The sequence below is a fragment of the Leptodactylus fuscus genome, chromosome 2, assembly GCF_031893055.1.
Source record: "Leptodactylus fuscus isolate aLepFus1 chromosome 2, aLepFus1.hap2, whole genome shotgun sequence".
NCBI lineage: Eukaryota > Metazoa > Chordata > Amphibia > Anura > Leptodactylidae > Leptodactylus > Leptodactylus fuscus.
The window spans coordinates 167305614-167324037 of NC_134266.1; the positions used below are offsets into that span (position 1 = coordinate 167305614).

General features: G+C 43.3%; 1 protein-coding gene across 11 annotated transcripts in view; it reads left to right on the forward strand.

Moving 5' to 3' along the window:
- Positions 1–18424, forward strand: part of DMD (dystrophin) — a 1873751-nt gene that overhangs the window by 807473 nt on the left and 1047854 nt on the right. For all 11 annotated transcript variants that reach the window (XM_075265063.1, XM_075265067.1, XM_075265060.1 and 8 more), the window contains 4 exons: positions 7916–8157; positions 12942–13122; positions 17428–17573; positions 17802–18014. In XM_075265063.1, coding sequence (XP_075121164.1) covers positions 7916–8157; positions 12942–13122; positions 17428–17573; positions 17802–18014 — 782 coding nt within the window. The remainder of the gene's footprint in view (positions 1–7915; positions 8158–12941; positions 13123–17427; positions 17574–17801; positions 18015–18424) is intronic.

Consider the following 18424-nt stretch of genomic DNA (forward strand, 5'->3'; position numbering starts at 1 on the left):
TTTCTGACTGGTAATTCAAAGAATATATTGGGGTTATAAATACCCTCATTTCTTGCTACTGGTATATAGTGCCATTGTCTGACTGGGAATTCAAAGAATATATTGGGGTTACGTGCACCCACAATTTTTACTACTGGTATACAGTGCCAGTTTCTGACTGGGAATTCAAAGAATATATTGGGGTTACAAATACCCTCATTTCTTGCTACTGCCATATAGTGCCAGTTTCTGACTGGTAATTCAAAGAATATATTGGGGTTACAAATACCCTCATTTCTTGCTACTGCCATATAGTGCCAGTTTCTGACTGGTAATTCAAAGAATATATTGGGGTTACGTGCACCCACAATTTTTACTACTGGTATACAGTGCCATTGTCTGACTGGGAATTCAAAGAATATATTGGGGTTATAAATACCCTCATTTCTTGCTACTGCCATATAGTGCCAGTTTCTGACTGGGAATTCAAAGAATATATTGGGGTTATAAATACCCTCATTTCTTGCTACTGGTATATAGTGCCATTGTCTGACTGGGAATTCAAAGAATATATTGGGGTTACGTGCACCCACAATTTTTACTACTGGTATACAGTGCCAGTTTCTGACTGGGAATTCAAAGAATATATTGGGGTTACAAATACCCTCATTTCTTGCTACTGCCATATAGTGCCAGTTTCTGACTGGTAATTCAAAGAATATATTGGGGTTACGTGCACCCACAATTTTTACTACTGGTATACAGTGCCATTGTCTGACTGGGAATTCAAAGAATATATTGGGGTTATAAATACCCTCATTTCTTGCTACTGCCATATAGTGCCAGTTTCTGACTGGTAATTCAAAGAATATATTGGGGTTATAAATACCCTCATTTCTTGCTACTGGTATATAGTGCCATTGTCTGACTGGGAATTCAAAGAATATATTGGGGTTACGTGCACCCACAATTTTTGCTACTGGTATATAGTGCCAATTTCTAACTGGGAATTCAAAATGCGCAAGGCTCCCGGAAAGGGACGTGGACGAGGCCGTGGGCGAGGTCGGGGGAATGGTTCTGGGGAGCAAGGTAGCAGTGAAGCCACAGGGCGTCCCGTGCCTACTCCTGTGGGGCAGCAAGCATTGCGCCACTCCACAGTGCCAGGGTTGCTTGCCACATTAACTAAACTGCAGGGTACAAACCTTAGTAGGCCCGAGAACCAGGAACAGGTCTTGCAATGGCTGTCAGAGAACGCTTACAGCACATTGTCCAGCAGCCAGTCAGACTCTGCCTCCTCTCCTCCTATTACCCAACAGTCTTGTCCTCCTTCCTCCCAAAATTCCCAAGCTTCACAGAACAATAACCCCAACTGTCCCTGCTCCCCAGAGCTGTTCTCCGCTCCTTTCATTGTCCCTCAACCTGCCTCTCCACGTCACGATTCCACGAACCTAACAGAGGAGCATCTGTGTCCAGATGCTCAAACACTAGAGTCTCCTCCATCTCCGTTCGATTTGGTGGTGGATGACCAGCAACCCACCCTCATCGACGATGATGTGACGCAGTTGCCGTCAGGGCATCCAGTTGACCGGCGCATTGTGCGGGAGGAGGAGATGAGACAGGAGTTGGAAGAGGAAGTGGTGGATGATGAGGACACTGACCCGACCTGGACAGGGGGGATGTCAAGCGGGGAAAGTAGTGTGGATGTTGAGGCAAGTGCAGCACCAAAAAGGGTAGCTAGAGGCAGAGGCAGAGGTCAGCAGCTTAGGCGAAGCCAGGCCACACCCGGAATCTCCCAAGATGTTCCAGTTCGTACCCAGCCCCGAAAAACTCCCACCTCGAGGGCACGTTTCTCGAAGGTGTGGAGTTTTTTCAAGGAATGCGCCGAGGACAGATATAGTGTTGTCTGCACAATTTGCCTCTCGAAATTGATTAGGGGCTCTGAGAAGAGCAACCTGTCCACCACTTCAATGCGCCGTCATTTGGAATCCAAGCACTGGAATCAGTGGCAGGCAGCAACGGCAGGACAAAGGCCGCCTGCCGTTCACGCCACTGCCACTGCCTCTGCCTCTGCCTCTGCCACTGCCACTGCTGACTGTGCTGGCGATGCACTCCAGAGGACGAGCCAGGACACCACTTCATCTGCCTCCGCCACTTTGTTGACTTCTCCCTCATCCTCCCCTGTTCCTGTCTTATCTCCTTCTCCTGCACCATCAAAGGCACCATCAGGCGCTTCTTTACAACAACCCACCATCTCTCAGACATTGGAGCGGCGGCAGAAATACACTGCTAACCACCCACACGCGCAAGCCTTGAACGCCAACATCGCTAAACTGCTGGCCCAGGAGATGTTGGCGTTCCGGCTTGTTGAAACTCCCGCCTTCCTGGACCTGATGGCAACTGCGGCACCTCGCTATGCCGTCCCTAGCCGTCACTACTTCTCCCGGTGTGTCGTCCCCGCCTTGCACCAGCACGTGTCACTCAACATCAGGCGGGCCCTTAGTTCCGCGCTTTGCACAAAGGTCCACTTGACCACCGACGCGTGGACAAGTGCATGCGGACAGGGACGCTACATTTCACTGACGGCACACTGGGTGAATGTAGTTGAGGCTGGGACTGCTTCCCAAACTGGCCCGGTGTACCTCGTCTCCCCGCCTAACATTCCTGGCAGGGACACGAGAAGAACACCCCCCTCCTCCTCCTCCTCTACCGCCTCCTCCTCCGCCACCGCCTCCTCCTCCGCCACCGCCTCCTCCTCCGCTGTTAGATTGACCCCAGCTACGAGTTGGAAACGTTGCAGCACTGGCGTTGGTAGACGTCAGCAGGCTGTGCTGAAGCTGATCAGCTTGGGGGGCAGACAGCACACTGCCTCCGAGGTGAGGGATGCCCTCCTCGATGAGACGGCAATATGGTTTGAGCCGCTGCACCTGGGCCCAGGCATGGTCGTTTGTGATAACGGCCGGAACCTGGTAGCAGCTCTGGAGCTTGCCGGACTCCAACATGTTCCATGCCTGGCCCATGTCTTCAACCTAGTGGTGCAACGTTTCCTAAAGAGCTACCCCAATGTTCCAGAGCTACTGGTGAAAGTGCGGCGCATGTGCGCCCACTTTCGCAAGTCGACAGTAGCCGCTGCTAGCTTAAAATCTCTCCAGCAACGCCTGCATGTGCCACAACACCGGCTTTTGTGCGACGTCCCCACACGCTGGAACTCAACGTTTCAGATGTTGAATAGAGTGGTTGAGCAGCAGAGACCTTTGATGGAATACCAGCTACAAAACCCTAGGGTGCCACAAAGTCAGCTGCCTCAGTTTCTCATCCATGAGTGGCCATGGATGAGAGACCTTTGTGACATCCTACGGGTGTTTGAGGAGTCCACAAGGAGGGTGAGCCTTACAATCCCGCTCTTGTGTGTTCTGAGAGAATCCCTGATTGACATCAGGGATAACTCAGATCACACAGAGGAGTCAGGGATAGCATCCGATCCGTCACAGCTGGAGAGTAGGTCCACACATCTGTCCGCTTCATCGCGTTTAATGGAGGAGGAGGAGGAGGAGGAGGAGGAGGAAGAAGAGTTGTCCGATGATGTGATGGTGATACAGGAGGCTTCCGGGCAACTTCGAATCGTCCCATTGTTGCAGCGCGGATGGGTAGACATGGAGGATGAGGAGGAAATGGAGATTGAACTTTCCGGTGGGGCCAGAGGAGTCATGCCAACTAACACTGTGGCAGACATGGCTGAGTTCATGTTGGGGTGCTTTACAACCGACAAGCGTATTGTCAAAATCATGGAGGACAACCAGTACTGGATCTTTGCTATCCTTGACCCCCGGTATAAAAACAACATCTCGTCTTTTATTCCGGTAGAGGGGAGGGCCAATCGCATCAATGCTTGCCACAGGCAATTGGTGCAGAATATGATGGAGATGTTTCCAGCATGTGACGTTGGCGGCAGGGAGGGCAGTTCCTCCAGTAGGCAACCAAGTTCTCACCGGTCCACACAAACGAGGGGCACACTGTCTAAGGTCTGGGACACCTTGATGGCACCCCCTCGCCAAAGTGCCGCCACAGAGGGTCCTAGTGTCACCAGGCGTGAGAAGTATAGGCGCATGTTGCGGGAATACCTTTCCGACCACAGCCCTGTCCTCTCCGACCCCTCTGCGCCCTACACGTATTGGGTGTCGAAGTTGGACCTGTGGCTTGAACTTGCCCTATATGCCTTGGAGGTGCTGTCCTGTCCTGCCGCCAGCGTCCTATCTGAGAGGGTGTTCAGTGCAGCCGGTGGCATCATCACTGACAAGCGCACCCGTCTGTCAGCTGAGAGTGCCGACCGGCTCACTTTGATAAAAATGAACCACCACTGGATAGAGCCTTCATTTTTGTGCCCACCTGTGTAAAGCACCCCAACATGAAACTCCATGTCTGTACTCAACCTCTCCAATTCCTCCGCATCCTCATACTCATCCACCATAAGCGTTGCACAATTCTGCTAATACTAGGCTCCCTCCAACATGATTTCCCCCAACTCTGCTGGTTAGAGGCTCCCTCCACCCTGATTTCCACCAACTCTGCTGGTTAGAGGCTCCCTCCACCCTGCTTTCCCACAACTCTGCTGGTTAGAGGCTCCCTCCACCATGAATTTGCCCAAACTGGGCTGGTTAGAGGCTCCCTCCACCATGAATTGGTCCAAACTGGGCTGGTTAGAGGCTCCCTCCACCATGAATTGGTCCAAATTTGGGTTTTTAGAGGCTCCCTCCACCATGAATTGGTCCAAACTGGGCTGTTTAGAGGCTCCCTCCACCATGAATTGGTCCAAACTGGGGTTTTTAGAGGCTCCCTCCACCATGAATTGGTCCAAACTGGGCTGGTTAGAGGCTCCCTCCACCATGAATTGGTCCAAACTGGGTTTTTTAGAGGCTCCCTCCACCATGAATTGGTCCAAACTGGGGTTTTTAGAGGCTCCCTCCACCATGAATTGGTCCAAACTGGGGTTTTTAGAGGCTCCCTCCACCATGAATTGGTCCAAACTGGGGTTTTTAGAGGCTCCCTCCACCATGAATTTGCCCAAACTGGGCTGTTTAGAGGCTCCCTCCACCATGAATTGGTCCAAACTGGGTTTTTTAGAGGCTCCCTCCACCATGAATTGGTCCAAACTGGGGTTTTTAGAGGCTCCCTCCACCATGAATTGGTCCAAACTGGGGTTTTTAGAGGCTCCCTCCACCATGAATTTGCCCAAACTGGGCTGTTTAGAGGCTCCCTCCACCATGAATTGGTCCAAATTGGGGTTTTTAGAGGCTCCCTCCACCATGAATTGGTCCAAACTGGGGTTTTTAGAGGCTCCCTCCACCATGAATTTGCCCAAACTGGGCTGTTTAGAGGCTCCCTCCAGCATGAATTGGTCCAAACTGGGGTTTTTAGAGGCTCCCTCCACCATGAATTGGTCCAAACTGGGGTTTTTAGAGGCTCCCTCCACCATGAATTGGTCCAAACTGGGGTTTTTAGAGGCTCCCTCCACCATGAATTGGTCCAAACTGGGCTGGTTAGAGGCTCCCTCCACCATGAATTTGCCCAAACTGGGCTGTTTAGAGGCTCCCTCCACCATGAATTGGTCCAAACTGGGCTGGTTAGAGGCTCCCTCCGCCATGAATTGGTCCAAACTGGGTTTTTTAGAGGCTCCCTCCACCATGAATTGGTCCAAACTGGGGTTTTTAGAGGCTCCCTCCACCATGAATTGGTCCAAACTGGGGTTTTTAGAGGCTCCCTCCACCATGAATTTGCCCAAACTGGGCTGTTTAGAGGCTCCCTCCACCATGAATTGGTCCAAACTGGGTTTTTTAGAGGCTCCCTCCACCATGAATTGGTCCAAACTGGGGTTTTTAGAGGCTCCCTCCACCATGAATTGGTCCAAACTGGGGTTTTTAGAGGCTCCCTCCACCATGAATTTGCCCAAACTGGGCTGTTTAGAGGCTCCCTCCACCATGAATTGGTCCAAATTGGGGTTTTTAGAGGCTCCCTCCACCATGAATTTGCCCAAACTGGGCTGGTTAGAGGCTCCCTCCACCATGAATTGGTCCAAACTGGGCTGGTTAGAGGCTCCCTCCACCATGAATTGGTCCAAATTGGGGTTTTTAGAGGCTCCCTCCACCATGAATTGGTCCAAACTGGGGTTTTTAGAGGCTCCCTCCACCATGAATTGGTCCAAACTGGGCTGGTTAGAGGCTCCCTCCACCATGAATTGGTCCAAACTGGGTTTTTTAGAGGCTCCCTCCACCATGAATTGGTCCAAACTGGGGTTTTTAGAGGCTCCCTCCACCATGAATTTGCCCAAACTGGGCTGTTTAGAGGCTCCCTCCACCATGAATTGGTCCAAATTGGGGTTTTTAGAGGCTCCCTCCACCATGAATTTGCCCAAACTGGGCTGTTTAGAGGCTCCCTCCACCATGAATTGGTCCAAACTGGGCTGGTTAGAGGCTTCCTCCACCATGAATTGGTCCAAATTGGGGTTTTTAGAGGCTCCCTCCACCATGAATTGGTCCAAACTGGGCTGTTTAGAGGCTCCCTCCACCATGAATTGGTCCAAACTGGGGTTTTTAGAGGCTCCCTCCACCATGAATTGGTCCAAACTGGGCTGGTTAGAGGCTCCCTCCACCATGAATTGGTCCAAACTGGGTTTTTTAGAGGCTCCCTCCACCATGAATTGGTCCAAACTGGGGTTTTTAGAGGCTCCCTCCACCATGAATTTGCCCAAACTGGGCTGTTTAGAGGCTCCCTCCACCATGAATTGGTCCAAATTGGGGTTTTTAGAGGCTCCCTCCACCATGAATTTGCCCAAACTGGGCTGGTTAGAGGCTCCCTCCACCATGAATTGGTCCAAACTGGGCTGGTTAGAGGCTTCCTCCACCATGAATTGGTCCAAATTGGGGTTTTTAGAGGCTCCCTCCACCATGAATTGGTCCAAACTGGGCTGTTTAGAGGCTCCCTCCACCATGAATTGGTCCAAACTGGGGTTTTTAGAGGCTCCCTCCACCATGAATTGGTCCAAACTGGGCTGGTTAGAGGCTCCCTCCACCATGAATTGGTCCAAACTGGGTTTTTTAGAGGCTCCCTCCACCATGAATTGGTCCAAACTGGGGTTTTTAGAGGCTCCCTCCACCATGAATTTGCCCAAACTCTGCTGGTTAGAGGCTCAATCCACCCTGATTTTCAAAACAAATGTTGGTGCCAACCTCAACTTACTACAAGGGCCAAATTCACTGCTGGTGACAAGCTCTCCTCACTGCAAGTGCCAAATACACATGTTTCAAGGTGTTTTCCTACTGTCAGAGAGGTGGTATTGAGTGTGTAAAGTGTGTAGTTGTTAGGCTGTGATGTTGGGGTAATAGAGGGTCTTTGGTGTGTTAGATGCCCCCAGACATGCTTCCCCTGCTGTCCCAGTGTCATTCCAGAGGTGTTGGCATCATTTCCTGTGGTGTCATAGTGGACTTGGTGACCCTCCAGACACGGATTTGGGTTTCCCCCTTAACGAGTATATGTTCCCCATAGACTATAATGGGGTTCGAAACCCGTTCGAACACACGAACAGTGAGCGGCTGTTCGATTCGAATTTCGAACCTCGAACATTTTAGTGTTCGCTCATCTCTAGTGAGTATGGTTTTCTTAATACTACAACTACCCTAGGACCTCAGCAGTTTGTCCAATTCCTGGACAATCCCTTTAATCTAGAGCTCATATCCACATTGTTGGCATGGAATATGGAAGGAGCAATAGATAAATATTTATCCCTCCCTGCAGCTTTACCTAGAAGTCCTAAATACATCTTTACTTTAATATAGGGAACAGAGATAACCAACTACAAACCAATGCTTATTCTTTTTATCAATAAGATAACTTTGAAGATTTCTGCAAATTGTTTATAATGGTGTAATTTATGCTTTCTTTCCAGATGGCCTTAATGCAGACAGCATCAAACAATCTTCTCAACATCTGAACAGTCGGTGGACAGACTTCTGTCAGTTACTGAATGAGAAACTTTCTTGGCTGGAATATCAAAATAACATCATTGCCTTTTACTCCCAGTTACAACAATTGGAACAGACAACAATTACAGCTGAAAACTGGCTAAAAGCACAAAGTATAACAGCCTCCGAGGCAGACACAGTTAAAATACAGTTACAAAAATGCAAGGTGAGATACATTATGTGCAAATATTTATGCTCTGTTTCACATAATTTGCATACATATTATAAAGCTTCAGTGAAGAATTTGCAAAAGGCCCTTGTGATAGGACTTTGTCATAGTTTTGCATATAATAACTAGAACAGTTTCAAGATGTTATTATGTGGCCAGTGGTAACACCTAAAATATCCAGTTTATTTTATAGGAGCTTGACATTTTTTAAAAAAAAATACGCTATGACAATATAACAATGATGCCTATGATTATTTGAAAAATATAACTTTTTGACTATAAGGATGTTTTTAGAAATTTAGCAGTTTTTAATGCATATTTTATATAAATATTATTAGCTTTTAAAGGTATATTAAAGGGGTGTTCCAATATACTTTTTGTCCCCTGTACAGGCTTAAAATGAAAAAAAAAAAAAAAAAAAAAAAATATGCATACTCACTTCCCTGTTTGACTGGGGATCCAATTGAAAGTCCCCATTGAAATGAAGCCTCTGAGGCTGATGCTCTCAGATGTGGGTCAGATATATAGCTGCCACCAAAGAAAGACTGGTGCATTGTGTTAGAATACAGAACACCAGGGGGCCACACGGTGGCTCAGTGGTTAGCCTTGCAGCGCTGGAGTCCTGGTGTTCAAATCCCGCCAAGGGCAAAAAAACATCTGCATGGAGTTCGTATGTTCTCCCTGTGTTTGCATGGATTTCCATCCCATATTAGAAAGACATACTGATAGGGAAAAATGTACATTGTGAGCTCTATGTGGGGCTCACAATCTACATATAAAAAAGAATACAGAACACCATGTTACTGCACTACTTGCGTTGTATGGCCTTAGCCAAATCTAAGTGGTTGATTGAGTGACAAAGTATGCAAATTGTATTAATGTTCTACATTAATTGTTTAGCATAATTTCTAGGGTACCTTAAAGGTAGTCTACCATTATCAAAATTGCTTCTAAACCCCTTACATACTATTATAGGTCACGCTATCGCACAGCGGGTATATCTTTCTTCTGTCAAACTGCAGTCTTGCTGCTGAAAAATGTAACTTGTATTGCATAAATGAGCTGTTCAGTGCATTAAGAACAGGCCCAAACATGTACCATACATATACAATAACATGGTGCAGATACATTACAAATTACATTATGGTGTATTTCTGAGAATGAATGGAATATGTTTTCATTTCATGTTTTCCCTTATCACTATGCACTGTAGTGTAGCATGCTTTTAAATTACAATTAACAGAAAAAAGAATGTTTTTGCTATTTGGACACACACACATATATATATATATATATATATATATATATATATATATATATATATTGTTTTGCGGTGCTTAGTTGTAGTTGTTCTGAACAGTGTTACACAGGACAAAAAAAAAATTGATTCAGACATTTCTGGCCACACATCTGGCCCGTAAATCATTGCTATAAAGTTTATGCCATTCATAGAAGTTAATGATTCATTTTAATGTCCAAAAGTCGCCTTATCCCGCGTAAATGCTATAATACAGTATACGGTTGCCTGTTGTGTGAAAACAGCCACAGTCTATTGTGCAGCAGGCAAAAGAAAGAAAGCTGGTAGCGCTAGTCATATATCCTGAAAATAGACAAAATAATGGCTCGAGAGATCAGTCTTATGACATATCTGTAGACGGTTTTACACTTTGGAATAAACTTTAAATTATAGCACTTTCATGAACTTCACGATAAATGGCACAGATCCAGTCATAGAAACTTATTGGTAGGATAACTTTGGCAGCAGGTCTATTGGTGTATATCTCTGAAATCTCTGCTCTGCTTGTAAAATGTTTGACACACAACTATATTAGTCACCGACTGCTTTAGAAAACTGCACAAAAAGAATGTTGGGAATGAGGAAATACATTTTACTTTTATGCTGTCATGACAATATGCACCAGGTATTAAAGTTGTTAAGAAAGCATATAGAGGCACTTAGTGTAATTCTCATCAATGTACTTATTTTTATGAGGGCTAATAAAGACTGTGTCTACTTCTGCAATAATTTTTCGTTGTTAAAATGCATCTAAAAAAAAAAAAAAAGCAAGCAAAGAGTTGGTTATTTAGGGTTGGATAAAAGGATTAGTTTCCTTTCTGGCAATACCACATCTGTCTGAGGGCTGTGTCTGATATTTTAGCTCTGCCACATTCATTTACATAAAAGGGATAGGCCATCAGTATGGGACTCCTGCAGATCATCTGCTCTAGGATACCAGGATTTGTATGGGACTCCTGCAGATCATCTGCTCTAGGACAGCAGCATTTGTATGGGACTCCTGCAGATCATCTGCTCTAGTACAGCAGGATTTGTATGGGACTCCTGCAGATCATCCGCTCTAGGACAGCAGGATTTGTATGGGACTCCTGCAGATCATCTGCTCTAGGACACCAGGATTTGTATGGGACTCCTGCAGATCATCTGCTCTAGGACAGCAGCATTTGTATGGGACTCCTGCAGATCATCTGCTCTAGTACAGCAGGATTTGTATGGGACTCCTGCAGATCATCCGCTCTAGGACAGCAGGATTTGTATGGGACTCCTGCAGATCATCTGCTCTAGTACAGCAGGATTTGTATGGGACTCCTGCAGATCATCCAGTCTAGTACAGCAGGATTTGTATGGGACTCCTGCAGATCATCTGCTCTAGGACAGCAGGATTTGTATGGGACTCCTGCAGATCATCCGCTCTAGGACAGCAGGATTTGTATGGGACTCCTGCAGATCATCTGCTCTAGGACAGCAGGATTTGTATGGGATTCCTGCAGATCATCTGCTCTAGGACAGCAGGATTTGTATGGGATTCCTGCAGATCATCTGCTCTAGGACAGCAGCATTTGTATGGGACTCCTGCAGATCATCTGCTCTAGGACAGCAGGATTTCTATGGGACTCCTGCAGATCATCTGCTCTAGGACAGCAGGATTTGTATGGGACTCCTGCAGATCATCTGCTCTAGGACAGCAGGATTTGTATGGGATTCCTGCAGATCATCTGCTCTAGAACAGCAGGATTTGTATGGGACTCCTGCAGATCATCTGCTCTAGAACAGCAGGATTTGTATGGGACTCCTGCAGATCATCTGCTCTAGAACAGCGGGATTTGTATGGAACTCCTGCAGATCATCTGCTCTAGTACAGCAGGATTTGTATGGGACTCCTGCAGATCATCCAGTCTAGTACAGCAGGATTTGTATGGGACTCCTGCAGATCATCTGCTCTAGGACAGCAGGATTTGTATGGGACTCCTGCAGATCATCCGCTCTAGGACAGCAGGATTTGTATGGGACTCCTGCAGATCATCTGCTCTAGGACAGCAGGATTTGTATGGGATTCCTGCAGATCATCTGCTCTAGGACAGCAGGATTTGTATGGGATTCCTGCAGATCATCTGCTCTAGGACAGCAGCATTTGTATGGGACTCCTGCAGATCATCTGCTCTAGGACAGCAGGATTTGTATGGGACTCCTGCAGATCATCTGCTCTAGGACAGCAGGATTTGTATGGGACTCCTGCAGATCATCTGCTCTAGGACAGCAGGATTTGTATGGGATTCCTGCAGATCATCTGCTCTAGAACAGCAGGATTTGTATGGGACTCCTGCAGATCATCTGCTCTAGAACAGCAGGATTTGTATGGGACTCCTGCAGATCATCTGCTCTAGTACAGCAGGATTTGTATGGGACTCCTGCAGATCATCTGCTCTAGTACAGCAGGATTTGTATGGGACTCCTGCAGATCATCTGCTCTAGGACAGCAGGATTTGTATGGGACTCCTGCAGATCATCTGCTCTAGGACAGCAGGATTTGTATGGGACTTCTGCAGATCATCTGCTCTAGTACAGCAGGATTTGTATTGGACTCCTGCAGATCATCTGCTCTAGGACAGCAGGATTTGTATGGAACTCCTGCAGATCATCTGCTCTAGGACAGCAGGATATAGGTACTGCCTATACTACAGTGGGTCACCCTATAGAGCTAATCTAATGATAGACCATTATTATTAGAAATATGAATAACTACTATATAGATAACACAGCTAATGAAAAAGGACCAACACTCTGGAATCACCATCATAGAGAATGCAGGGAACAAGTACAGACAATAGCACAACATCATATTCCAACAAAGTGAAGCGATAAAGACAAATTCTTAATTTTTTTTCACCAACAACCTCTATCTAGGGAGACACTAATATGACATAATAGCTTATAAATGCAGAAAGTCTAGTGTCTAGTTGAGTCTAGTGACACCGTACAGTATAGGAAAAAAGATACATTGTAGGGCAATATGTATGAAGAGGAGTACGCTGATGTTCAGTAACAATAGCTTGGTCTCTTATCTTGTTGGACTGAGTATAACTGTCATGGCTGGCTAGGGAAAAAACAAATGCTGTTACTGGTTATTATTGTCACAATAAGAAAACATCAATTACACATCTAGATGAATATCATTATGACATTAATGGAATAGAAAATATCTAAGAATTGGAATAGCACAATTTGGCAGCGTAATGGAAGGACCAGTTTGATTTGTGCTCTTCTATATATGCCACTATATGTTATGTGTATAGTCTAATGATGTGTTGTTTGCTTTTAAGTGAATATTAATGATCCTCTTAAGTAACTTCATTTAGAATAATCTACAGTAATATTGTAAAGTACACACATAATTATATGGGAAAAAATATAACAAATATTGTAATAGATGGCTGCACTTTGTGGTTCCCAGTGTTTGAATGCAGTGGTGTATTTTCTGTCATAGGATGAAGCTGGCCGTCTTTTAGCTCTTAAGCCTACAATTGGATCCTTGCAAGTTCAGGGAAAACATCTGAAGGAAAAGGAACATGGACCAATGTTTCTGGATGCAGATGTAGCAGCTTTTCTCAAACACTATAATCAAGTTCTTTCCAACTTGCAATCTAGAGAAAAACAGCTTCAGAACAGTAAGTGCTACAGCCAAGTCTATGGAGCCATAACTATTAAGACATGTTGCTTGGTAATGCGGACCAAACACTCTGTACCTGTATAAATGTACATGCCTTCAAATATTGTGTTATACCAGCCCGATGAAGGGACCTAGCAGTCCTGAAAGCTTGCAATCTGTCATCATTTTTGCTAGCCATTAAAAAAGGTATCAACTACTGAGGACTTTCAATCTGTACATTTCATGTTGCTTGGTATGACTATAACACGATTGATCTGCAGTGTGCATTATGATACATCATTGGTAAACTACTGAATACTAAAACTTGTTATAGAAACATTTATATATATATATATATATATATATATATATATATATATATATATATATATCGCTATTCAATAACATTTGGAATGTGTGTTATCATTTATTTATATATCTACAATTAATAATTTAATGAAGAGCTAGTTTTTATTTAGGAAATTGGAATTACAAGATGTGTGACATTTAGACTTGGTATTTTACTATCTCTCTAAGCTCCAGAGTGTTTTTTAACACAGCTAAATAAGTTATAAAATCAATCTTAAAATTTGTAAAATGTAGCCACGTGGTAACCTTTTTTCATTTTTGCTGCATATTTTCACACACACAAAGAAAAACAAAGCAGATTAAGGCTATGGCCCCACTTGGCGTTGCGCAGAAAAAAAGCAATGCAGGAAAAATCCCAGAGGCAACTTATTGCGGTTCTTCTTGCAGTGCTTTGCCCAGAAAGTTCACAGAGGTTTCCTCTGCATACTTTCTGCTTCTGTAATATGATATCTGTAGATTTCCAAAGCCGCAACGGTTTTGTAGACAACAGCATATCCGCTGCATGTATTTTACTGCAAAGTGGGGATGGGATTCACTAGAATCCTATCCACTTTGCTGGGACTGTAAAAAGCTGCTTTTTTTTTTCTAAAGAAAACAGGGATAAATCAATCAACTATGCGATACATGGTTTGAGAATCAGTTTCCATATGATTTGTCATTGGCTCAGTTTAAAAAATAATATGCAGTATCCAATCCTATGGGATATTTATTAAAGATATGTAATGCTACACCTTAAGTATCAAGCCTATTTTATTTTTGAGGTCTGTAGGATTTTAAACTGAAACTGGCAAATGAGAAAGTCTTCTGTACAGGATTCAATGCATGCAGATGTGAACACAGCCTAAAAGGGGTCGTCCAGAATAAATGAATATTTTAAACATAAGATTCCCATGCCCCCTCCCCCGTCCATGTTTCTAAATTACATTTATTGGCAATTTTTATTTGTTTTACTGTAATATATGTAGATCATGTGACCTAGCTGCTTGCAAGGGAAACAGGGGAGAGGAGAGAGTGGGAGAGAGGGAGAGGGAATGAACGAGAAAGGGAGGGAGTGCAGCCCAAGGAATCATGGATGTTGTAGGAAAGGCACTGAACAGGATTCAGATGTGAAGAATTGCAGGCGACACGGTGGCTCAGTGGTTAGCACTGCAGCCTTGCAGTGCTGGAGTCCTGGGTTCGAATCCCGCCAGGAACAAACATCTGCAAGGAGTTTGTATGTTCTCCCTGTGTTTGCGTGGATTTCCTCCCCTTCTACAAAGACATACTGATAGGAAGAAAAATGTACATTGTGATCCCTATATGGGGCTCACAATCTACATAAAAAAATACAGAGGATACCAGAAGCTCCCAGAAATCACTCAAAACTGACCTTTTTTTGAAAATTCATTTTTGCCTAGAAAACCAGAAAAATGGAGATGCTCCGAAAATATGGCATAATAATGCACATAAACAAAAATAAAGAAAGAATTTTGGCTATGCATTCCTTTTAAGGAGCTATTTAATTTGGGCAAACCCTACTTGTTTTAAGGGTCAAAGGGTCATAAGGGTCAAAGGACAATAAGCTGTAGTTTAATGTTTTCCTGGTGGGCTGCCTTGTGTTCACATGTAATGTGTGAAGAGACCTTGTAATAGATGTTTAACTTCCCTACTGCCTCCACAGGATAAACTAAGCATTGCATATTGACCATTCAAATCTCTGGGCAGGTCTTCCAGTGCAAGAGTTGTTCTTTATAACCTTATATTTACTTTCTAATCTGTATAAATTTACATTATTTCTCAATTAGCTCCCCATTGTCTAATGAATTATATGAAAATAGGTTTTCTAAACTGGATGACTCTGCCTTAGAACCTACAGAAACACTACCAATGTATTTTTTTTCTTTTTTCTTTGTCCGCTCCTTGTCTACCTTCATATTTTTTCTTAATAATGCTTAAGCACCTTTATTGTCAGTAGATACTTTTCATTTACCCACAACTCAATCTGAATGCTCTTTTACATGTGTCTTTCAGGCATCAAAGGCAATTGGGAGATTAATGTTGTGCATTTTATTCCTGAAGGTTTTGTGCAGAAAAAGTCATCTTATTAATGTTTCATACACAAAAAAATCATATTTTGAAATATGCTTTAAAGATGAACTAGCTTTTAAATGAGGAAAAAAGAATTCTTAATGAAAGGCATTTTATAGGAAAGTAGTTTTGATATTCAGAAGCTTTGCCAAGTCATCTCTCCATTTTGTAGCCTGCACAAAAGCAGCAATTTAACATTGTTCATAAGTGTGATGGCTCAATTTAATTAGTGTTAATGACACATTTTCATGATTATTTAATTGCTAATTATCATTTCTTGCACTGTCTCCCTTTATATTATGACATTATTCTTATACATATATGCGGTGACATACGCTTCTCAAGAGTGAACTCTTTCCATTAAAACTGCAGATTTTGGACTATTATATAATACTTTTTTATCAGATATGAGTTCTGCAAAGTTTTATACAAAAGACAATTATATTTCCTACTGGGTTCTAAAGATTCTGAACATTTCAAACATTCATTAATTCTTTGAAAAAAAAAAAAAAAAGCAATGGCTTTTTATGGAAGTCCTTGGGAATTCTTCATAGTCCAGTAAAGTCTAAGATGGTAAAGTCCATCACTTTAAGAAAGAATCTTTGAAAGATGTTACTGTATTACAGATTCAGACCATATGGATGGATTGCTTATGTTGCATGACATATATTTTGTTAATAAAACTGATCAAGATTAGAGATGAGCGTGTAGTACTCGATCGAGTAGGTATTCGATCGAATACTACGGTATTCGAAATACTCGTACTCAATCGAGTACCACTCGCTATTTGAATGTAAAAGTTCGATGCAGAACCAGCATTGATTGGCCAAATGCTATACAGTTGGCCAATCAACGCTGGTTCTTCTCCTACCTTTAGAAGTCTTCTCCGTGCAGCTTCCCCGCGGCGTCTTCCGGCTCTGAATTCACTCTGCCAGGCATCGGGCTTGGGCAGAGTCGACTGCGCATGTCCGCTTGTAGTGCGGGCATGCGCAGTCGGCTCTGCCCAGGCCCAATGCCTGGCAGAGTGAATTCAGAGCCAGAAGATGCCGCGGGGAAGCTGCATGGAGAAGACTTCTCGGAGGATCCAGCCCGACCCTCACTCATGGACTTGGTAAGTATAATTTGATTGAATGTTGCCTACCCCTGAAACGAGCATTTTCCCCCCATAGACTATAATAGGGTTCGATATTTGATTCGAGTAGTCGAATATTGAGGGGCTACGAGAAACGAATATCAAACCTCGAACATTTTACTGTTCGCTCATCTCTAATCAAGATACATTTTTCCATGAACTCAACTAATCTCTACATATTAGTTCATATCCGCCAATCCAGAAACTCCTCTATAAGGAGGAGCAATGCAATTATAGTTTGGCTGACATGAGTTAATTTATACACACTTTTTTTTATCATTGAACATTGCCTAAAAAATAAGTCTTTGACTCTCCATATACATGCCATTCTATTCACTGGGAACCAGTACTCTCTAAACTAATTTTTTTCAAAGTATAATGTTAGATTTCTAGAAAACATTTAATAAAAAAAATAAGTAGGGGCCTATCAATCTCTTGTATTACAACTGTCAAAAATTGGATGGATATCACTTTCATCCTAGGACAACACAACTTTTACTGCGACAGAAAATTACCAAAAGAGTGTGTAAAGACATTCATTATTAAATATATGCACTGTGTAAATGACAATTTCCAGTGTCAACGTGACATACTGAACAGTAAAACACTAATATTGTCAAGGTACTTTTTAAGTGGATTCACATATATTAATTTCACTTGTGTATTACTCATTATTTCATAACCCCAATTAAATATATAATTTTGATATACAGTAGGGTGTATACTAAATAAACCTATTTTCATGGTTTTTATCAGTTTTAGACAGTTTACCTCCATCACAGTACAAGGAGAAAATGAGCACTATCCTTCTGTGGATCCAGCAGTCTGAAACCAAACTTGCTATACCTCAGGTCAATGTTACTGAATGTGAAATTATGGAACACAGACTCAGGGAGCTAAAGGTTTGTATATCTCAGCTATGTATTAAAATGCTATATATGTTTTTTTTATTACCGTACATTTTCTACTTTTGATTTGTCCAATCACACCCTGTAAGACTGTATAACCAAAAATATGTGGAATCATGTCTTAGTACCTGTTGGTACCATAACTGCATATGTGAACTATTTTATTTACTATTTTATTATGTTATCAAATTTATTGTGTGTTGTATTCTCTTCTTAATCTAGGCCTTACAAAGTTCCCTGCAGGAACATCAGGCTGATATGAATTATCTCAGCAAAACTGCAGAGGATTTATCTAGTAAAGCACCTGCTGATGTCAAGCAAAAGTACTGGGCAGAAATTGACCAAGCCCAAAGCCGCTGGAATGTTTTAGCAAATCGGATAGCAGGACAATGCCAAAAATTAGAAGACCTGCTCAACAAACATAGACAGTTCCAGGTATGCAACTTACTACTCCATGATATTTATCCAGTTACATATTAACAATAATTCTGTTTACTGACATATTCTGCACCAAAATGTTTATTAAGCGAAAAGGTTTAGTAATAGAACCTCTTATATATGATATGTCAACATTAGCCAAATGAAACAGTACATGACAGTAAATGAAAACTTTGGGGATAAAGTGACATTTTAGTAATTTTTCATTTCACACATCCCAATGTTAGTAAAACAGCGGTAGGATCAAAATGCTCACTGTACCCCTTGATGAATTCTGTGAGGGGTGTAGTTTCTAAAATGGGGTCACTTTTATATGATTTCCATTGTTTTGGTACTCTATCGGCTCTGCAAATGAGACAGGGTGCCTGAAAACCACCACAATCTGCTTTTCAAACGTCCAGTGTCGC